This window comes from Leptonychotes weddellii, chromosome 9, assembly GCF_054177405.1.
Source record: "Leptonychotes weddellii isolate Sample4059 chromosome 9, ASM5417740v2, whole genome shotgun sequence".
Lineage (NCBI taxonomy): Eukaryota > Metazoa > Chordata > Mammalia > Carnivora > Phocidae > Leptonychotes > Leptonychotes weddellii.
In genome coordinates, this window is record NC_138377.1 from 109,983,924 (window position 1) to 110,007,160 (window position 23,237).

At 45.4% G+C, this 23,237-nt stretch overlaps 1 protein-coding gene across 3 annotated transcripts in view; it reads left to right on the forward strand.

The window, feature by feature from the left end:
* Positions 1-23,237, forward strand: part of PCSK6 (proprotein convertase subtilisin/kexin type 6) — a 167,102-nt gene that overhangs the window by 39,025 nt on the left and 104,840 nt on the right. For all 3 annotated transcript variants that reach the window (XM_081831543.1, XM_081831544.1, XM_081831545.1), the window contains 4 exons: positions 8,579-8,689; positions 9,452-9,595; positions 10,816-10,892; positions 13,082-13,170. In XM_081831543.1, coding sequence (XP_081687669.1) covers positions 8,579-8,689; positions 9,452-9,595; positions 10,816-10,892; positions 13,082-13,170 — 421 coding nt within the window. The remainder of the gene's footprint in view (positions 1-8,578; positions 8,690-9,451; positions 9,596-10,815; positions 10,893-13,081; positions 13,171-23,237) is intronic.

The window sequence follows — 23,237 nt, forward strand, 5'->3', positions numbered from 1 at the left end:
GCCCATCTCTTGCCAGTGGATTATAAAGTTCTCGAGGGCCAAGGCCACATCTCAGTTGTTTTATTGCCTTACGAGTCTAGCAGATTACCCAGGAAATAGTAGACAGACACTTAGTCAATGTTTATTGAAACATATCTCAGTTTGCACAGAGTAGGTTCACATAATCAAGTTGTATCTGTTATCATTTGCTTATCCCCTTCTTTTTATTTTTAATTTTTTTTTTTAAAGATTTTATTTATTTATTTGACAGAGAGAGACACAGCGAGAGAGGGAACACAAGCAGGAGGAGTGGAAGCGGGAGAAGCAGGCTTCCCGCCAAGCAGGGAGCCCGATGCGGGGCTCGATCCCAGGACCCTGAGATCGTGACCCGAGCCGAAGGCAGACGCTTAACGACTGAGCCACCCAGGCGCCCCTATCCCCTTCTTTTTAAATAACGACATTAGAAGTGAATCGTGGCCCACCTTTGTAACATGATGACAAAAATCCGAAAAAGGGCTTGAATGAATTATCACACTGCATTGTGTGTGACAGTAATGATGGTGCTGACCGGTGTCGGCTTGGTGAACACTGTGGGGGGAGGGGCGCTAGGCTCTAGCCACCTGCCCCGTTGTCCCTGAGTAGAGGCAGGTGATACTCAAGGGGGGACAGGACTACCTTCTCTTTCCTTTCAGCAGAGTGAGAACTAACTTACAAATGAATGAGGAGAGTCCATTTCCCAAAGTACTTTCACACTTCCTACTCTCCGAAACGGGCAGAATGAGTACTGTCATTTCTCACCAACGTGCAACAGTCGTGGCCCGTGTGGTTCGGCTTGGATGGCAAGGGTTGGAGATGGGCTACACGTTGTTTCAGCTCTGGCTGTGGGTGAGGAAGTGGATCGGGGGCTAGGCCCCAGTTGCCTCTGCGACGTGGGAGGAGAAGGATGGTGGATTTTTAAGCTGAGTCAGGATACCATCAGGATACCCTTTATTTTGTTGGTTCATCTTCCTTCTCTTCTCCCTCATCGACTGCCCTGGCTCCTGGGTTTCCAGCTGAGCAACTGCCAGAGCAACCCAGCATCCCCCACCCCGCCCCAAGGTGATACCCTCAGAGAGGCTCGGGCGTCTCACCGAGGGTAATGAGGCTGTCCAGTCATTGCTTGCTTGGGGGACTGGCCCCTCTGCCCCACCCCCCACCCCCAGGAACATAAGTGTGACTGCACTTCTCAATTCCTCATATGGAAAGCCCTGATCCACTTTCTACTCCGTGAGCCTAGCTGAATTCAATGGTTCATACCCATTTTGGAATCACAGGCCCCTTTGAAAAGCTGATGAAAGTTCTGGATTCTTTCTCTCTCTCTCTCTCCAGAGGAAAAAAGAAATCATGTCCTCATGTTCACACTACTTTGCCTATAGTTTCTGGGGCTCCCTGGGATGTTCGCCTGTCTTTCCATTCCTGAGGGACCCTAGGCCCTAGGGGAAGAAGGCCCCAGCTTAGCTCCTGGCTCATTTCATGTGTGCATTAACCGTTGCCCATCATGTGACAGGAGCCACCTTGCAAGCTGTAAGGTGACTTGCACTTGTCGGGGAGTATTATTTTTCTTTCTTTCAATTCTCCACTCCATAGGTTAGCTTCTTAGCTCTTTACCTGGTTGAAAGTTGCCCCAGTGAACGTTGGGCCAAGGTGTTGAGAGGAGTCAGTGTTGACAGGAACCAAGATCTTAAGCATCAGAGACTATGGAGTACAAAGGCATCTCAGATATGGGCTGACCCGACCCCCTGACCTTACAGCTTGGAGGCTGAAGCCCAGGCAGGCCACCCAGCCTCCCACAGGCAGAGTGAAGACAGAGGTTTATCGTCTACATTCCTTCTGGTGAGCTTGTTCTCTCTTAGGATTTGGTGGCACCTGGCCCTCGGGGGTCTGGCCTCTGACTTCTTCCACAGCTATTTCCTGGCCTGCAGTCAGGGCTGGCTTACTCACAAGCAAGCAGTAGAGGGAATTCCCTGTCCTTCAGCAATTACAGAAGAGGCTGCCCTTCACTTTGATGATGCTAAGGGAGAAAGAAAAAAGCGAGCTGGCAGGAGCTGTCTCCCACGCTCTGGATACAACCGTGCATGGAACACAAAACCTATACAGAATTAACTCTCAAAAAACTGAGCGTACCAGGGGCGCCTGGGTGGCTCAGTTGGTTGGGCGACTGCCTTCGGCTCAGGTCATGATCCTGGAGTCCCGGGATCGAGTCCCGCATCGGGCTCCCTGCTCGGCAGAGAGTCTGCTTCTCCCTCTGACCCTCCCCCCTCTCATGTGCTTGCTCTCTCTCATTCTCTCTCTCTCAAATAAATAAATAAAATCTTTAAAAAATTTAAAAAATTAAAAAAAAAAAAAAAAAAAACTGAGCGTACCAGTGGGCACTTCAGGGGAGTTTAGCAACTCAGTTCAAATGTGTGCCCTTCCCCTGGAGGTAGCGGGGTCCTGAGAGGGTGTGGGAGCAAGGATCTCTGTGAATGGCCTTTGTCGCCTTAGCTCAATCTCAGGGCAAAGACCCTGGAGCCCCCTTCTAGGACTTTCTAGCTCCTACCAACTTCCTGAGGCTTCTGAAGCCATAGTGGGGCCCCCATGAGCCATTGAGGGCTTTGCAGCAGGGCGTGAGCACATGGTGGCTTTGGGTGGAATAGAGCTGGGCTTTCATGCTCTCACTGCCGACATGGGCTTATGGGAGGAAGCTACAAAACAAACCGTTTGTCGCTTGTCGAGCCCACGACTGCTGTGCTAGGCCAGCTTCGGGTCTGGCAGCATGCCTGTGGCCCACAGGGAAGAGGATATGCCCAGGGCTGCCCAAGCTACGCCTGCCAGAATGACACTTGGACACTCTTACAGTTCAGTAAGCATTGATCACCCGTGACACCCACAGGCCATCTAGTGGGATCCTGCTCATTTATGTCACCTCTTTATACACATCTTTACATTTTACCTTCTCTATAGAATGGCATTCCCAGATGACTAATTTTAATTTGACTTCTCAAGAAGAAAGATGGGGTGGGGGCATGCCCGGCAAAAGAAAGCATTGCTATTCACGGTAACCTTGGGAAGATGAGGAAGTCTTCTGCATGCCTAGAATTCTCTTCCCCAGAGCAAATAACTTTCTATGATAAATATGCTGTAGGTTTAGCAAGAAACATACCCCCCAAAAAATAGGTAAACGGAAAAGGATCAGCGTGAAGTTCCACCTTCAAAACATGACTTTGAAGAAATCAAGACATTTTATACAGGTTTATACAGGTGTGCTAGGAGAGCTGATTTGTGTTTGGGCCACATGTTTGGCAAACCTTGCTCTTGGCCCAAATCATTTATGGTTGATCTTCCACAAAAAAAAAAAAAAAAAAAAAAATCAATCAAGGTCATCGGGTGGTCATTAAGACTCAATTACATTTTCTCCGCTGAAATGTGTTTTTAATAGTCTACTTGTGGTTATATTTGTAATCTGAAATGTATTCATTGAACTTCACTCCTGCGTTCAAGAAGCATTTAGTGAACTCCTTCTATATCCCACACATTGCCTGGCACACTAAAATACAGCGGTGAGGAAAACCCAGGCCCGCCCACAGGCCAGTGGGGAGCAGAGGGCAATCAGACGGACCCCCAGATACATCCAATCATGGACTGGCCAGTGCCGGAAGAACGAGGTGCGGGACAAGCCCTTGACCTCAGGCAGAGACTCACCGAAGTTTGTATTCATCCTGTGTCAGTTTTCATTTTGCCTTTTCCGTAAGAAAGAGGATGATACTTTGGTCCAGCAAAGCTTTCCTGAGCTAGTACCTGTTACAGGGCAGATGTTTGCTGAGAGCTGGGGAAAAAAGGGTGACCTCAGTCATCCCTCCTGAGAGGAAAGAAGGGCTCCTGAATAACAGTGTGCGCACTGGGGGGTGAGGGCAGTGGTAAAGAGACATGCAGGGGAGCCTAGGAGCCCCGAGGGGGACCCCTTCAATGGCCAGCCTGGATGTCAGAAAAGGTTTCCAGCACGTGTGGAGGTCAAAAGATGAATATAAGTAAGTGGCCCAGGGAGGGGGGAAGGGCACGCCAGTCAGAAGGCACAGAGCCTCGTGGCACAGCCAGGCCTGCTGGCTGTGGAAGGCCAGGCGAGAGTAGCCTGGGGGTAGAGTGAGGTTCAGAGGGGGAGGTGAGGAGGGCCGTGTGACCTGTCAGGTAGGGAGTGGTCGGGGCGAGAGCTACAGATCTGTATGGGAGGTGGTTCTAGCCAGAGTTGGCTCCAGTGGGAACACCAGGGTAGCTGTTCTGGGGTTGAAAATAGTGGTAAAGAGCGGCTGCCTCAAGCATCTCTCCCTGGCCCAGGGTACCTCCCAGGGCAGCCTCAGCCACAGCAGCCCCTCCTCTGGGGTCCCATGTGTTCTCATCACCAGCGACGAGAGGGGAGGCCTGGCCGAGCTGGGAATCCCAGATCCTCCATTACCAGGACAGCCTCATGGGTTCTTAAACATTGAAAAATCCCAGCCCTGATTAAGGCCACTATTTAAAGTTGTATTACTCTCTGAGGACAGCTGTAACAAATTGGCCACACACTGGATGGCTTAAAATAATAGAAATTTATGATCTCACAGTCCTGAAGTCTAGCAGTCTGGAATCAAGGTCTCCATAGGGCAGTAACTCCCCTGAAGGCTCCAGCTGAGAATCTTTCCTTGCCTCTTCCAGCTTCTGTTGGCTCCAGGTGTTCCTTGGCTTCTGGCTGCATCCCTCCCATCTCTGCTTCTGTCTCCATCTTCCCGAGGGCTGTCCTCCTGCCTTCTTGTATGGGGACACGTGTCATTGGAATTTAGGGCACACCCAAATAATCCAGGGTAATCTCATCTGGAGATCCTTAATTTAGTTACTTCTGGGTGGACATACCTTTTGGGAGGCCACCATCAACCTACTATAAAACCTATGGAGGGGCCTGGGTGGCTCAGTTGGTTGAGCATCTGACTCTTTGATTTCAGCTCAGGTCATGATCTCAGGGTCATGGGATCGAGCCCCACATTGGGCTCCGTGCTCAGTGTGGAGTCTGCTTGAGATTCTCTGTCTCCCTCTCCCTCTGCCCTTCCTCTCTCTCTCTCAAATAAATAAATAAGTACAATCTTAAAAAAAAAAAGCCTGTGGGGAGTGAAGTAGAATGAGCAGGCACTTTCTTGTGCATAATATTCCCTCTTCCTTCAGTCCAGTGATCTGAAGGTTTGATGCACGATCCATTGTCTTCATAAGAAGGTTGGGCTCAACCCTTACCAGGCATACTTAGGCCCTGAATGTATTTTAGTATGCTCCAGGCCCACTCCTTTGCAGACTTACTTGAGTTTAGGACTGATTTTCTGAGTTCTATGTCTGTGGCCTTGAAAGGTAGATCGTGTGTACAGTACACTGTCTCCTCCCCTGCATTTTTCACCAAGAGAACGTCTGAACGCCTCCCCAGGAAGTTGAGAGATCTGGATAGACCATGAGTGAATCTTCAATGTAAAGGGGCCATCCAGGTAAACTGCCAGAGAAATAGTATGAAGAATACTTGAAACCCCACAAAGGATCCTGGGTTGCCTTTTCTAAGAAAGATAATCACATGCATCAAGGAAAATAGCCTCAGTTGGGTCTCCCTCCCAGCCTCGACACCCACCATCAGGACCACTTCACTGTTTTGCCCTATTTGTTCCCACGTTCTGCAGAAGAATCATTCCATGAGTGACACCTCCTTGGAGATCCTAAACTACCCATCCCTTTCTCATAAATCACATCCGTGTTCATGAACAAAGACCCTCAGACATGCCTGTGGGAGCGTCACCCCTTTAACAGGGACAGGCACAGATACTATTTGATGGGAGAGCTAAAGTTTTAGTCACGTGGTTTTGGGTTAGCCCCTGTGACCTTGCTGGACAGGCCAGGTGGCTCCTGGGTTCCAGCCTGAGGGGCCTCTGCAGAACCCTGTATCTGAGCTGGGGGTGCAGCAGAGGGTGCCTTGGTCCTGGATGGGACGCAGTGGTACTCAGGCATCAGACATACAGTAACACTCAATGCAACTTTGTCAAGCGAGCAACTGAATATGCAACCAGAGGGGCCGTACCATCCAGAGGAATGAGGCCAGGTAGACTGGGCAAATGACGAGATACAAGCGTCTAGGATCCCCTTGTACTTCCCAGCACTTGGCTGAGAAACAAGGCAGTGACTGGAGCCCAGAGAAAGAAAATGGCAAGCAAGCCCAGACCCAGGGATCACTGGCCCAATCAGCCTGTGACAGTGAGGTCACCTGCGATTCCATCTGAATAATTTGTTATATTTGGTTCCATTGGCCTGACAGCGCCTCGCTGGTTGTCAAAGACTTATCATGACCTGTCGCAGGAGAGAGGGTTTCCGTTGAGACCATGCTAGAGGGAGAGCCCCCAACTGTGCCACGGACCCATGCCATGAGTGCCTGCCCTCAGCATTCGGTGTTAATGTTGGGTTCTTACCCAGAGTCCAGCCATGACTGGGGGCCAGGATGCCCATATTCTTTCATCCCACTAGGGGATTATCTTGTGACTTAGGGCAACTTGCCTTCCCATGTCACCTCCCTGATTTGGGCGAGTCACCCACTTGGGCTTGCAAGAGGAGAGTTCACCTCCTTCTCCTCTGTAACTGGAAGTGGGGCCTGGTGTCCGCAGTGGACAAAAGATGCTGGATGTCAGTAAGATGGGTGGTAAGTCAGTGGGGCAAGATGGATTGGGAACATGCCGGGGAGCTTGGGGCCATTAGTGGTACACGTAACACTCTATTTTGTAATTAGTGTTTAGCAGATTAGGAAATATTGTCTTAAGCATTTTATACCAAGTAAATCTTTCTGGTTCAGGCAGTGATGTATGGGGAGGTTGCAAAATGCCATCAGAGGGTATTGTGAACAAAATGTCTCATTGTCTAGTTTTATTTTCCATGGAAGTATCTATCCACGGCAGTCATAAATTGTCTAGGACTTGGGGCCGAGGTTAGTTTTAGTGCCTAGCCCAAAATTGTTTTTGAGCTGTTTGTGGTGTTTCTAAGGAATCTGGTCTGTCTGCTGGTGTTTCAGGAACAAAGCACATTGGCAGTGGGACAGGCTGTGATACTCCTTTCTAAGCATTTTGTCCTGTTGACCAGTGTTGCCTTTCAGATCAATCCTCACCCTTAAATGTGAGGCTATATGTGGGGCTGTTCTGCATACCCCCTTCAGGACAGTGTGGGGAAGTTGAGGCCAAGAGAGGTCTGAGGGAAGACATCTCGCCCCTCTGCCCTTGGGTGCCTTTTATTCCCTTCCAGAGTTGCCTCGGGTGGCTCGCCTGGGCCCCCACTGCCCCCACCCTTGAGGCTCCCATCCCCCCTTCCTTCTCCTCCTCGCTCCACCTTCCCTACCTGTCTGCCACTTCAGAGCCTGCATCACACTCCGGGCTGCTTGGTGGGAGCCCCCACCTAGAGCACAGACTCCCGAGAGCAGAGCCCCAGTGCCTTCATCCTGCCCATCTCCACCCCAGAGCCAGACCAGGCCCCAAAGGGAGCCATTACTGAATCAGGTGGGACCATGGCAGCAGGACCAAGAAAATGCTTTGCTTCAGGGCATGGGAATTCTGTTCCCCATGATCTTCTAAAAGTAAAAATAAAACAAAACAAATGTCTTCTACCTTGAAAAACTCTTACATGCACACACACACACACACACTGAAGTGAGTGCTTTATATACACCAGTTCATATGCCAGTGCCCCCTCATGACAACCCATGATGGTGCCCATTGTACAGATGAGCAAACTGAGGCCAGGAGGTTATTGGACCACTCTCAGTCTCACAGCTGGTTGAGTGTGGGCCTGGGTTTTGAATCTAGGCCGCTAGGCTCCTGGATTCCCGCTCTTAAATATCATGTATACTCCCTCTCAGACTATTTTCCTTGGTTGTGAAGGCAGATCACGCCAATGGAAAATTTATAAAACCCTAAATTTCTAAATTTCTAAAATAATTTAGAAATTTTTAATTAGCAATAATGTCACCACCAAAGAATTGCGGCTATTAACATTTTGCCGTGTCTCTTTCTAGATTTTTCTTTGTGCTTATTTTGGTACCATGTTTCCCGTGGCTGCTAAAAATTCCAACGTCTGGATTACTATAATTTACTGATTCCTGTCCTCTCTGTAGAACATCTTGCTTCCAACTTCCAAGAACCGTTTGATCAATTTCTCCCCTCTTCACACTCTTTCCATTCTCATACATGTATTTCCTTCATATTCGGGCCAAGGGTCACCAGACAATTCACTGGCAACTTTACAAGCTTTCTCTCTCTCTCTCTCTCTTTTTTATTTTTTTAGTAGAATGATTTCAAAACCTATTTACCCTGCCGTGAGTTCTCATCTTTCAAATGTGGTCATTTTGAAGTGAAAAATGTCTCCTTGGTATTTACTATCCAAGACTCCTGTGAGACAGATATTCATGAAAAAGGACACTTGCGTAGCACCTACCGAGAGACAGCAGACACAATCATGAGATCCCCTTTAAAATAAACAGAAACTGTAAAAAAAAATAAAAATAAAAATAAATAAAATAAATAGTAACTGCATTTCTCCCTGCCAGGTGAAATGGTTCCAACAACAAGAAGTTAAACACAGGGTGAAGAGACAGGTGCGAAGTGACCCTCAGACCCTCTATTTCAACGACCCCATTTGGTCCAACATGTGGTACATGGTGAGTACGGCCTCGCTGCCCCCAGGGCATTTGCATTGCTGTGTTGCCGAGATGGCTTAATTTCCCCCCAGCAGAGCTAAATCCTCACAGCAACCCGAAACAGACACACTTCCTATCAGTGTGAAACCCCTACTTCAAGGCTGTGTAGCACAGATGTTCTTGTGAACGGTTTAAGAATGAGGCGAAATGGGGGCGCCTGGGTGGCTCAGTCGTTAAGCATCTGCCTTCCGCTCGGGTCATGATCCCGGGGTCCTGGGATCGAGCCCCGCCATCGGGCTCCTTGCTCCGCGGGAAGCCTGCTTCTCCCTCTCCCACTCCCCCTGCTTGTGTTCCCTCTCTCGCTGTGTCTCTCTCTGTCAAATAAATAAAAAAATCTTAAAAAAAAAAAAAAAAGAATGAGGCGAAATGCCCCAGGGGAGTGGTGGGGGAGTCTCTGGGCGGAGGAGTGATTTCATGCAAGCTTAGGACTAAGTAAACAGTGAAGACTGAGAGCCCGCACAGGAAGATGATGCCCTAGGAAAATGATAGATTGCCAGGTGTGGAAAAAGCACAGGGAGCACTTCACATTTACTCTTCCTGGAAGTGGGTGAGAGAAAGGGGTTGTCTGCTCTGTAGGGCACGGGGAAGTGTTTCCTCCTTACACACTTAGGAACATCCCTGCTGGGTTTATGCGGTACAGTGTGTCCATCCTACGGCACAGTGTGGCCTCAAGGAGTCCGTGCTGGGGGGCGGGGGGGTGCCTTGTGTCTTCTGTGCATACAGCACTGTGGTGACAAGAACAGCCGCTGCCGATCAGAAATGAACGTCCAGGCAGCGTGGAAGAAGGGCTACACTGGGAAAAACGTGGTGGTCACCATCCTTGATGATGGCATAGAGCGGAATCACCCCGACCTGGCACCAAACTATGTAAGTCAAGCCTAGGAACGTGCAAAGATATTCAACCATGCTAGTCATTCAATAAGTACAAATTTTAAAAACCGTAAGGTGCCATTTCTCCCCCACGCCCCCCCCCATTATATTAAATGATACAGAAAACCATGATGGGGAAGGTTGGCGAAACACACTTCCCTCTGCCATCCTGGAGCCAGGGGTTGCCCAGAAGGATTGGTCCAGATGTTTGAGGAGTCACATGTACTCCTGAGAATGGGTCCTAAAGAATTCAGAAACTTGGGTGGAGCTGGTCATTGGACTAACACGAGCAGCGTGAAACATGACATCGTTAAAGCCCGGGCTCTGGACCCAGCTGCCTGGGTTTCTATTCTGGCTCTGCAGCTCACTAGCTCTGAGACCTCAGGCAAGTTGCTTCACCTCTGGGCCTCAGTGTCACCATCTGTAAAATGGTATCTCATCAGGTTATTACGAGGATCGAATGTCTTTGTAAGTGTGAAGAAGAGAGCCTAGCACATAGTGCATAGGATGAAGGCATTCAATATTCTAATGAGCTTATGTGTGTAACAAAGGTTAAGTTCACCCATGTCATGTCTGTTTGAGAGACAGTTATGCAACCCTTAAAAATGACAGTTTTGAAGTCAACAACTCAGGAGAGCTTTTCTGAAGTGTTTTAAGAGGAGGATGTGAAATGATATGAATACCGTGACTATGAGTATATAAACAAAGACACGAACATTAGAAATATAAGAGGAAGGACATTCTGACACATACTACAACATGGATGAACCTTGAGGACATTAAATGGAAGATGCCAGTCATGAAAAAACCCAAATACTGTATGATTGTGCTTATCGGAGGCACCTAGAAGAGTCAAATTCTTAGAGACAGAAAGCAGAATGGGGGGTTGCCAGGAGCTGGGGGACTGGGGAGTGGGGAATTAGCGTCTGAGGGGTGCCAAGTGTCAGCTTTGCAAGATGAAGAGGTCTGGGGATGGAGAGTGGTGATGGTTGCACAACAGTGTGAATGTACTTAATGCCATTGAACTTTATATGTTAAAATGGTTAGGAGGCTACATTTCGTTGGGTGTATTTTACCGCAATAAAAATGTATGTAAGAGGATAGTTACAGGAAGAGAGTACCAAGTATATGTTTTTCTCTACTTTCTAGTAGAGGCATAAAAATCATTTAAAGCATGCTATGCCGTTTCTCTTCAGTCACTGAGATTTCTTTCTTAGGATTCCTATGCAAGCTATGATGTCAACGGAAATGATTATGACCCATCTCCACGCTATGACGCCAGCAATGAAAATAAGTACGTCACTTTGTCTCCTCCTTCCTTGCTTCCCTGGCCCTCTCCCTGCAGAATCGCTATCGAACTGGCTCCCAGTAGGGATCCCAGAAAGGTGATGGGGCTGCCTGGCCGGTGTCTGGGGCTTACCCAGGAGCCAGAAGCCAGTCTGGGCACAGCCCTTCAGGCATAAGACGGCCTCTGTGGGTTTTGCCTCTTCCTGAGGGGTGTCACCTCTGCTGGTCAGCTAGAAACGGATATTTGACTAACATTGTTCCTGTTTCCAACCTTGTGTCCATGACCAGCTGTGTGAAGACAGCAGCTTGGGGGCGCCTGGGTGGCTCAGATGGTTAGGTATCTGCCTTCAGCTCAGGTCATGATCCCGGGGTCCTGGGATGGAGCCCCACATCGGGCTCCCCCCTCAGTGGGGAGTCTGCCTCTCCCCTCATTCATGCGCTCTCTCTCTCAAATGAATAAACTCTTAAAAAAAAAAAAAAAAGACAGCAGTTTGGCCTATTTGAGCACAGAGGTCACATGCCTGAGCTCTCTTGTCTCTGTCTATGACCTTATGAGAGAAGTGGAAGGGGCATGAGCGGTGTTGGATAAATTTGGATAAATCTGGGTTCAAATCCCAGCTCTACTATCCCTGGCTGTGTGGCTCCATCTCAGCCTTAGAGACTTGCCCGTGGAGACCATGCTCCCTATCTCCCAGGGTTGTGGGAGGGGTGAGCAGACAGGTGCAGAAACTATGCGGGTGCAGTCTAGATAGTTGTTTTCATCACTTTGCAAACGAAGGCAGTGGGGTCTGGAGAGATGAGGTGACTCGTGTGCTGTAAGTGACAGCCCTGGGGGGTTCGAGTCCAGCTTCACAGACCTGGCCTTGGGCGTTCATTCGCTGTGTCCTGCCTGTCTTTTCTCTGTTGGCATGCCCCGTGCCCCAAGCTCTTACCGTTCCTCCAGAAATATTTAGAGGAAAAGAACAAAAGCCCCTTCTTTCGTCTCCCAGCTGACACAAGGCTTGCCAAGGTGCCTTCTCCCTCCCATGTAGTGTTTTGCTTTTCTGTAGATTCCATGGTGAGGTTCAAATACTGGTACTCACGCTGTGCAGTGCAGGGAGGCTCAGCCAGGCTGATGTGTTCAACACAACAGAGCCCAGAGCTCCCCGGAGCCCGTGGAGGCCCCAGCCCTGAGGCCTGCTTCCCTGCCTCACATCCCAAGGTCATGGCCCAAGGTGCCCTTCCTGCTCAGCGACGAGCACGCCTCGGGTGCAGGATGCCTCATTTCCCAGCCACACATCCAGGGGGCAGGGAGGAATGATCCAGACAGGACACAGTGACCCATGAAGGGCAGGCTTGAATCTGGGTGACATGGAGCTCCGTGACACTAGGGACAGCCCTGGCTGGGGGGCTGCACGAGGTCCACAGAAGGACAGATGACTCCCTTCTAGAAGGCTAGCACGCAGACCTGGGACTATTTTTAAAGGTGGTTTTAAATTTAAATCAATGATTCTAATCCCCGTGGACTCTTCTCAGAGATGGGCTGTTTAAACTTGCCTGTATTTTGGCCTCTCTGCTAGAGAAATTACCTCGATGCAGCACATTGGAAAATGGGGTCATTACTGAGGAAAGCAATTTGTTTTACTGGTAATTTCTTCGTAGTCCCCCCACCACTGGTGAGTGTTCCAATTTAGAGCGTTCTTCCTCGGCTCCTGCTTAAGTGGCCGTGGAGGTGAGGGGAGGGCTGTCCCGAGGTGAGCATGGGGGTGGCAGGTGCACAGGAGACCCTTTAGTTCTCCTTCCATCCTGTCAGCCCGGCGGACGTCTATGCTGCCCCTGCAGCGTGCCAGGCAATGCGCCGTCAGTGACATGAATACATAGCTCGGGAGGAGTCCCGCCCCAGCAGAAGCCCCTCACTTCGTCCTGGGGTTATGGGGACGACAGGGCCCTGAGCAAGTGCTCGCCCTGGGCAGGGTGGCCCGGAAGGCCTTGTTAGCTTGCCGGTGTGGGGTGTGGCAGGGGCAGGACTGCCCAGGGCTGGGCAAAGCCGGGCCTGAGGCTCCCTGCCGGAGGAGCGAACCTGCAGGGGAGGGGTGGCGATGAGAGGGGCGGCCGGACGGAGGCTAACTGACTCTCCTCGCAGGACACCTGAGCAATGCCCCGGATCCACTACCGATTGCTGGGCCGAGCCCTAACTTTGTTTTCTGCTTTGTTCAGACACGGTACTCGTTGCGCGGGAGAGGTCGCCGCTTCAGCCAACAACTCTTACTGCATCGTGGGCATAGCATACAATGCCAAAATAGGAGGTAAGGTCCGGGGGCACGCGGCCGGGGAGCTTCGGGGCTGCGGCAGGGGTGCTGGGCTGTCCCGTCCCGCCAGGCTCAGCAGCCTCACCTCGGCCGGCCTTGGCCCTCTGCATCAGACACCACCCCCACCCCCCCACCCCCCTCACCGGCCTGCAGCCTGGTGCCAGGCAGCCAGCATCCCGTGACCCGGGCCTCGGGGCAAAGGAATTGCTCACTGTGTTGCCCGAAAAGCCGTCGGGAAGTCGCCGCCTTTCTCTTCTCTGGCCCTGCTAGTCTGAGGCACCACTGTCAACCAAACCACCCCTCCGAAAAGGCCACTCTGGTTCCCTCCTGCTCGCAGCCCTGCAGTGGCTCCCTGTCACCTCCACAACGGAAGTCCCCGCTCCAGCCTGCTGGCCCACTTCTCCTGCGCCCGCCCCTCAGCTTTTCAGGGGGACCTTTGTCGTGGTGTCCCCCAGTCACATGTGGTCCTCCCAATTTAGGCCTGGGCTTGCAGCATTCCTTCCATCACCCCAAAGCCTCTTCCCGCCTCTCTCCCTTTGGCTCCATGCCCACTCCTCCGCCCCCTGGCTTGTTCACCCCAGCGGGTGGGGGACCGGGTCTGCCGGGTCCCTGTAAGGAGCAGTGCCTGACCCCAGGTGTTTCTGCCTCTCCTGTTTAACTTCTCCATTTATGAGTCAGCCTTCTCTTGCTAGGATAAGGCTTTAGAGCAAACAGTTACATGTCTTCTTCCCCATCTGAGCCTGGCAGTTTGACTATCCAAACTGGCCATCAACAGGTACTTCGGAGTATCATTTAGGAGCATTTTGTTGAGCTGGGAGCTGAGCAGGTGCATGCCATGGGCATGAATGGTCCTTGAGCATCCAGGTGGCTTTGGGGCACCCGTGTCCTCACTTGGGACTCTCTCGGTTTGGAGGTGCTCATGCTCACTCAGTGGGTGTGCCAGGATGCTGCCTTCCCTGCTGCTTTGCCTTTGCTGGGGTGACTGTAGCCCCCTCAGGTCTCCTATGAGCCACACGGGGGGAGAGGTTGGGTTCCCTGCATCACTCTGGAGGTTTTGATGAATAAATACCCCTAAGAAGTCTCTCCATAAACTGTAGGACCAGGCTGACGTGGGTACCGATCCCAATTCCGCCACCCGCTAGCTGTGTGTCCCTGGATAGCCAGTGTAACCTCTCTGAGCCTTCGTTCCTTCATCTGTGGAGGAAGAATGGCAGTAATTCAGCTGACTCCCCGGGTCTGTTATGACCATGAATTGAGACACTGTGTGTGGAAAGCATTGGCTGAGGGCTAAGTGTGCAGGGGGACTCCGAGCAACTCCATCCCTCCTGCTGAAACTCAGAGGCAGAATAAAAGTGATTTGTTTTGCCTTGCATGAGGGGTAGACCCCACCCTTGGGATTGTCTGAACGCTGCTCCCCAAAGACCCTGGACTAGCACTGACTTGTCTGCGAGCTGTTAGAAGTGCAAAAAATCGTAGCCCCTGTCCCAGACCTACTGAGTCAGGATCTACATTATAACAAAATCCCTAGAGGGTGTGACAAAAAATGTCAGTTTGAGAGGTGCTAGTTTAGAGGGTTCTAGAGTCAGGCAGGTAGGTAACACCCACACTGTGGGCCGTGATGAGCAGCTAGTGGAGTTAAGGAGGAAAAGAACCTCCAGAGAAAGTGCACATGAGTGTGGTTGGTTCTCAGTCTATACTCCATGCAAAATTGTTACCCCAGTTTCCCAGATTCTGAAGAGATCACTTCTACGACCAGGGCTTGGGAACAGGAATATTTTTTTAATTAATGTATTTAATATCTCTGAGTATAAACTATACATATAATACTGTGCTAGCCACTGAGGGGAAGAATAAGGATAAGACAGACACAATCTGGGACCTTCTAGGAGCTCCGCATGTCTTTGGGATGAACAGTGCAAAAACACGAAAGACAGTACAAGACCAAGTACTGAAATGACAGAGGCAGACAGGGGGTCCTAAGTATGGCAGGGCAAGCACTCAGTGAGGGCAGAAGCATGAGGATAAGGCATGAGCTCAACGTGAGAGAATTCGACTGGGAACAGAGAAAGTGCTGAGGGAAAAATAGGATCCACAGCATGGAGGCATGCCACGTAGGGTGTGCTAACACACAGCAGAAATTTCTGAGATGCCAATGGAACTGACTATGAGCTTACCCTTTAATTTTTTCTCTTTTTAGCTGTTGCTCAAGAGATTAAAGTGTATTTCCTAACTTACTCCAATCTCTCTGGAATCACTCTTGTCCTACTTCATGTATTACATATGAACCTAAAACAGATTATTTGAATTCACACTCACTCTCATGCTTTGTGCTATTGTTATTCTTGCTTTAAACAGTTGACTTTAAAATATTATTGGAAAAGACTATATTTACCTACATATTTACCATTCCCAGTGTTCATCCTTACTTTCTAGCTTCGGATTTCTATGTGGTTTCCATTTTTCTCTAGCCTGAGAATTTCTTTTTGTATTTTTTGAAGTGCAGGTGTACTGATGACAATTTATCTCAGCATTCATCTGAAAGTGTCTTTATTTCATCCTCATTTTTGAAAGAAATTCTGCTGAACATAGAATTCTAATGTGACCTGTTTCTCTTTCAACACTTTAAAAATGTTCTTCCATTCTCTTCTGGTGTCCATTGTTTCTGATGATGAGTCATTTATAATCCTTATTGTTGTTCCCCATTTACATAATGTGATTTCTTTTTTTCTATCTGTGCTTTGCCTGTGACTATAATGTCCTTTGGTGTAATTTTCTTGATGTTTATCTAGCTTGGGGTTTGCTTGGCTTCCTACTGGCTTGTTCTTATTTTTTGGTCTAAGTCAAATGTGGAAAAATTTCTGTCATTATTTAATTTTTTTCAACCCTATTTTCTTTCTCCTCTCTTTGGGCACCAGTTATAGTTGTTAGATTGCTTGATATACCTTACAGGTTACTGAGGCTGTGTTCATTGTTTTAAGTCCTATTTTCCTCTCTGTGCTTCAAATTATATGATTTTTATTGCACCGTCTTCGGGTCCATTAATACTTTCTTTTGTTGCGTCCAATATGTTGTTAATTCCATCCAATGAATTTTTTTTTTTAACTTTTTAGATCTCCTGCCTTTCTGTCCTGTGATTTCCACTTGACATTTTTTTTTTTTTATTGTTTCCAGGTCCTTCCTGAGATTCTTCTTTTCTTCACCCATTATTTCTATCTTTTGTTTTAGATTCTTTAACATATTTGTAAGAGTTAAAGACTTGTACTAATTCCAGTATCTAGGTCATTTCTGAGTGTTTCTAATGATTGATTTTTCTTTTTACAATGGGTCATATACTCCTCTTTCTTTGCAAATGGCTAGTAAATTTTTGCTGTACACTAGACATTGTTGTGCTACATTGTAGAGACTCTGGATTCTGTGATCTTTGAATGCTGTTGAGTTTTGTTCTAGCAGTCAGCTCAATTGGAACATGTAGAGGTTTGATTATTCATTTTTTATGGTTGATCTCTTTCTGATTTGCCCTTAGCCTTAGGGAAGATTCTTTATCCCAACCACATAGTCTTTACTTTTAGATCATGACCCTTTTGGCGTCTCAGTGGAAAGATTGAAATGTTTACCAAGACCTCTAACTTGACAAGAGTCAAACTCCAAATTGACTCCCCTACAATAGGCAGCAGCTGAAATATCCACTCTGCTCATTCAGCCTCCAGCTGGTCTTTTCCTCCTGAACTTCTTAAAGTTTTGCCCAAACATGTTTAGTTCAGGGGTCAGCCAAGTGTTTGAGGGGAGTTTATATGTCCTCTTCTGTGGCTCTCTCCTTTCTGGGATTTATCTCAATTTCCAGCTGCTCTGGCAGTCCCAAACTCCATCCCATGCCTCCCCGGGAGAATTAGATTGCACTTTCCTGCTTAAGTTCTAGTCTCTCCATACCAAGAGAATTGGGGAGTTCCCTCAGAAGAAAAGTTATTTAAACTTGCATCATACCCAATATGGTTCCCTTCTTTCAAGAACTGAATCCCCTGCCTGCTTCTGCCTTCTTCTTGTTGCTTTCCAATGCCCTTGTAAAGTCGTGTTTCTATTCAATAAATCTTTTGTTGAGAATTTCATTATTATCTTTTAGAGGAGTTAGCGTGATGGAATCTACTCTGCTGTTATTAGAACTGTAACTTGTGGTTTCTTTACCGAATAGATGATGTATTTGGTACTATTGCTGCGTAACAGTTACTGCAAAATGTAGCTGCTTAACCAACAAACACGTGTTATCTAGAAGAGATAGTGGCTCAGGGTCACTCATAAGGTTGCCGTCAAGCTATTGGCTGTGACTATAGTCTGAACACTTGACAGGGCTGGAGGATCCACTTCCAAGATAGGTCACTTATTTGGCTATTGGCTGGAGCCCTCCATTCCTTGCTGGCTGGTGGCAGGAGCCCTTCTTCCTTGATTCCTCACCATGTGCAGCTCTCCATAGGGTTCTTAGAGCATCACCATAACATGGTAGCCAACTTCCTTTTTTTTTTTTTTTTTTAATTTTATTTATTTATTTGGGAAAGAGAGAGACAGCGTGTGAACAAGTAGTGGAGAGGATGAAGCAGGCTGCCGACCAAGCAGGGAGCCCAATGTGGGGCTCGATCCCAGAACCCTGGGATCATGACCTGAGCCGAAGGCAGACACTTAACCAACTGAGCCACCCAGGCGCCGTTATTGGTAGCTAACTTCTTTCATTTAAGGTGATTCAAGAGAGAGAAGGAAGAAGCAATGTTTATGACCTAGCCTTAAAAGTCACGTACCATTACTTCAGAGAAATGGATCATTAAGTCTAACAAACGCTCAAGGGGAGAGAAATTAGGCTGCACCTTTTGAATGGAAAAGTGTCAAAGAATTTGTGGTTATGGTTTAAAATCACCACAGATGGGCTCCTAAAAATTTGATTACATATTTATACAAACGGAGTTATTTTTTTCTACCCACTTGCTTTGTGAAATTGTACATTTCTTATATGTTCTACTACATTAAAGTAATTAAATCAAATGAAAGAATTAGTAGAACTGTCCAAATCCTATCTTTAAAGTAATATTCTTGCTGGAACATTACTAATAAGTCAAGATAGCTCCAAAATACATGTAATGATTTATCAAAGTATGAAGGAGTATGGAAAAGAAGGTAAAATATCTAGAGCCTGGTGAAAATAAGAATAACTAGTACTTACTAAATGTTTGCTAGATAATAGGCACTGATCTAAAGTCTGTATATGTATTCTTATATAACCTCCATAAAACACTATGTTATAGATGCTGCTGTTATCCCTGTTTTAGTGATGAGGGCCAGAGAGGTTAGGTAATTTGCCCCAAGATCAAACCAACCTATCTCTGGCCCCAGCTCTTTACATCTACTCTTTAACAGAAATCTTTAAACCATATATACAGATGGATGGATGGATATGTAGATGGATGGATGGATGGATGGATGGATGGATGGATGGATGGATGGATGTGTGGATGGGTGGATGGATGGATGTGTGGATGGATGGATGGATGAATGGGTGGGTGGATGAATGACTATTATTTCATTGACATTTGATCATACCATACTTGTTTTTAGTAAAATATATTAAGCTTAATTTTATGCAAACTTAACACGAGAAATTAAATCAAACTGAGTAACTGCTGAACTCCAGATTTAATTTTATGTTTAAACTTTACATATTTGTTTAATGTTTAGTTTTATGCTTAATTTGATTTATGTGAATGTAACAGAAGAAAAAGAAACTTAACTTGAAATGAAGACATGGCTGAACTTCACCTAAATATTTCATTGTAATGAAATATTTTCTCAAATAGTCCTTTAAGGTTATTAAAAACAAAACAAATCCCAAGATTGTGAAAATCTTTCAGAGGCCAAGGTTACTTTTTTAATGTCTAATTTGACTTATGTGAATTTAACAGAAGAAAAACAAACAACTTGAAATGAGGGAATTGCTGGGCTTCACATAAATATTTCACTATGATGAAACATTTTCTCAAATACTCCTCTAAAGTTATTAAAAAAAAAAAAAAAGCACCCAAGATTATGAAAATCTTTAAGAGTCTACAGTTACTTTTTTTTTTTTTTAATTACATGTTTTCCATAGAGGATCATTAGATAATGAGCACCTTTTCACCCTCACACCTTGATTTCAGACTTTTGTCATTGTCATTACACTGTCAGGGTTCAATGGTAATCATGTGTCACGATGGTTCTCGCACTTACTTAGTCTTGGTTCACCACCATCGTTTTCAGTACAGCTTTTCTATTCCCGAGTTGTTTATTTTGATTCATCTCTTAGTTCACTGGATTTCATCACTGAGGAATCTTCTTCAGGAAAGGCTAACAGGTGCTGTATTTTCCTAGTTCTTTCATCTTTGAGAATGTCCAAAGGTTGCCTTTACACTTGAATTAGATCTGTGTTATCTGTTATATCCTTACAAAACTTAGCAAACATCACCTTGTTTGTCCCCTGGATTCACTGTTGCTTGGAAAAGTTTGAGGTCAACCTGATTTTTTTCCCCTTGTAGGTGGCTTGACTGCTTGGCTTGTGTAGAATTCTTCCTTTAAACATGAAGTCCAGTAGCTTTGCTGGGCCACCTGTAGGTGAGGATTATTCTATAGCAGCTGTTTTGGGATTCAGTACACTTCAAAAGATCTGGGTTGTTGTTTGTTTGTTTGTTTTTTTTCCAGGCAAATTTTCTTCTGTTATTGTTTTGAACATTTTGGGTTCCATATATGCAGTTCTAGTCTTCGTGCGTACCACTTATACATATATTGGATTTCTAGTTCCTGACTTCTGTATTTCTTTCTAATCATATTTAACTTTTCATTTCTTTCCCATTTTATTTATTTAGTTTTTTCAGTTTTTCTCAAGCCTGTCCTCCATGTCTTTGGCAGTTTCACCAGTGTCTTTTTTCCTAGAGAAAACTCTAGTAAGGCTTTTGTTTCTAAAATTGTTTAATGTTTTCCTTCTATTTCTGTCCTGAGGATGAACACACTTGGGGCCCCTTTCTGTTGCCTTGTCATCTCTTCATTGAACACTTGTGTATCTTTGATCTCTTGCTTCAGAGAGAAATTATATTTTCTTTAAATTATGCAGAAATGTTTGTTTATGCTCTCATCATTCTCTTGTACTTGTTATGCCCCATTTTTCCTTGTTTCTTATAGCGTTGTTGCATAGATGTCATGCTAATCACTTTCTGGTTATTATTAATGACTGGCTGGAGAGCAGATGAAGTCTTTCTCTCTAGGCCAGTAAGATGCTAAAATATGGGGGGTTAGGGGTGGGGAGGATCAGGGGAGGGAGCAAGGCTGCAGGCACCGAGGGCTTGGGTTTGTGGACCCAGATCCTTCTCTTCTGCCAGTCTAGTAGCTTTAGGAGCTACTGAATTAGCATTAACTCCTGTTATGCTCACAACAGTGGGGATGGGGCAGAGCTGATTGTCACTTACTTTTTCTCCTCCAACAAACCATGTCACAAAAAAATGCCTGTTCTTCTTTAAGAAAAAAAAAAAGATTTTATTTATTTATTTGAGAGAGAGACAGAGAGCACAAACTGGGGGAGGGGCAGAGGGAGAGGGAGAAGCAGACTCCCCACTGAGTGGGGACCCTGATGTGGGGCTCAATCCCAGGACCCTGAGATCATGACCTGAGCCAAAGTCAGACACTTAACGAACTGAGGCACCCAGGTGCCCCAAAATGCCAGTTCTTGGAAAGATAGTGTGTCTGTATAATTCTTGGTCAGACCTCACTGTTTCTAAAATAATAGACTTTTCACTTTTGCTGTGAAAGCAATGCAGTGTGGCAAAGAAACAAACCCTCCCCCCAACCCCCAGCCACCTGTGCCCTGGTCATAAGGTCCTCAGGTGCATCACCTACTTTATGGAGAAATTACGCACCCTAGGGAATCATAGAGCCATGTGTCTTCTTCATTATTTCCAGAGAGGAGAGTGTGGGATACTCTGTGTTTAGCTGGAAGTCTCTTTCATTTCATAGAAATTTAAAATTTTTTATTAAGTTGTAGGGCTGTACATTGATGATTTATTCCTTTTTTTCTATGTGTAATATTTCAATAAAAATCTGTTTAAAATTTTTTTATGTTGTTAGATTAGTTCATCATTTTCATGACTCTTGGCCTTGGGATCTTGCTTAGAAAAGTCCAAGATAATAAATTGATTGTCCTGTATTTCTTCTAAAAACTTAGCTTTAGAAGAGTTCATCTTAAAGCTTTTATGGTTTTGTCTTTTGCATTTAGCTTTTTAATCCATATGGAATTTATTCCTGTGTATGGTGTGGAGGAGAGATCTAACTTTATTTTTCCCTACAGTTTATATTTAGTGATCTGCACATGCCACCCTTATCCTCCATTGTTTCATTAGCTTATTTGTTTTCAATCCCTAAACAAGACTTCACTATTAGTTATTATTAGTTTAAGAGGATTTTTTGGATAACTTATAGGACAAATTTCCTCTTAAAGGTTTTTTTTCAAAAATTTCTTGGCTATTCTTGCACATTTTCTCTTTCAGATGAACTTGAGAATCTGCTTGTCAAGTTCCATAAAAAATCCTGTTGGGATTTTGATTGGGATTGCATGGAAATTATAGATTAATTGGGGGAGAATTGACATCTTTACAATATTGAGTCTTCCCACGCAGGAACATGGTATGTTTTTCTTTATTCAGGTCTTCTTTAACATCATTTAAAAGTGTTACCACTGTCTTCATATCAATCTCATGCATTTCTTATTAGGTGTCTATCTAGGTCAGTTTTTTAAATTGTATTTCCAATTGGTTATTATTGAAGTGGATATAGGGAAACTATTGATTTTTGTGTGCTGGGTTTTTGTATCTGGCCATCTTAATGAACTCTGTTGGGATTATAATTTTTTGTTCTCTTGGCTTTTTTGGACTGATGTAAATAAAAGCTCTCTGTAAATGTAATGGTGGTTTTTATCTCTTTAATAACTCATTTCTTTTTCCTGTCTTATTTCAATGTATAGGGATTCCTGCTGAGTATTAAATAGTGGTGATTTATAGGTTTTGTTGTTTTATTTCCTGTTTATACAGGAGTGTTCCTAGTATTATACCATTTGTAGATGTCTTCTGTAGTTTTTCTGTAATTACTTTTTACTAAAGGAAATTTTTACATTCCTAGATTTCTAAGAGGTTTGATCGGGAATGGATTTATTGAATTTTATTACATGCTTTTTAAAAAGCATCTATTGAAATAATTATATTGCTTTTCAAGTTTACTTTTTAATCTGTTTGCTGTAGTAAATTACAGTCATAGATTTCCTAACAGTGGAAACTTCATTCTTCCATTCTTAGAATAAGTTCTATATGATTATGAGTATTGTTCTTTTAATACACTGCTTGCTGTGTTCAGTTGTTAATATGTTATGTGTGGTTTTTGAATCTTTGTCTATCAGATAGTTTGAACTACAGTTGTTGTGTTTTGTGATGTCCGTCTCCAGTTTGGGTATCAGAATTATGCTGGTTTTGTAGGATGAATTATGAAGTTTTCCATCTTTTACTGCGCTCTGAAACAGTTCGTGTACTGGGGACATTGCCTGCTTTCTTAAATGTTCATAGGGCTGATAAATCAATTTGACCAGACAGGATGACTCTTCAAAGGGCTAAGTCTATTCAGGATTTCTATTTCTCCTTGAGGAAATTTTGGTCATTAAATTTTCCTACAAAATTATTCATTTCTCCAGATTTTCAAACATATGACCTATAAATTTAATATTGTATTCTTATAATTAAAAAGATATACCCTCCACATTCATACTTACAATTGTTCCTAATCTTATTTGTGGTATCTCTCCTTTCCTCCTTGATCAGACTAATGAAAAGTTTGCTATTTTATGAAATAGGTTTTTTGAGAACAAGATTTTGATCTTTTTTTATTATTACTATTTGAATTCTTTTGTTTTCTAACTCATGAATTCTACTTTCCTTTGTTTATTAATTTCTTTGGCTTTTTCATTTTTATTATGGTTGTTTTTTTCCTAGCTCCCTGTAAAGAATGCTTAATAGTTCTTT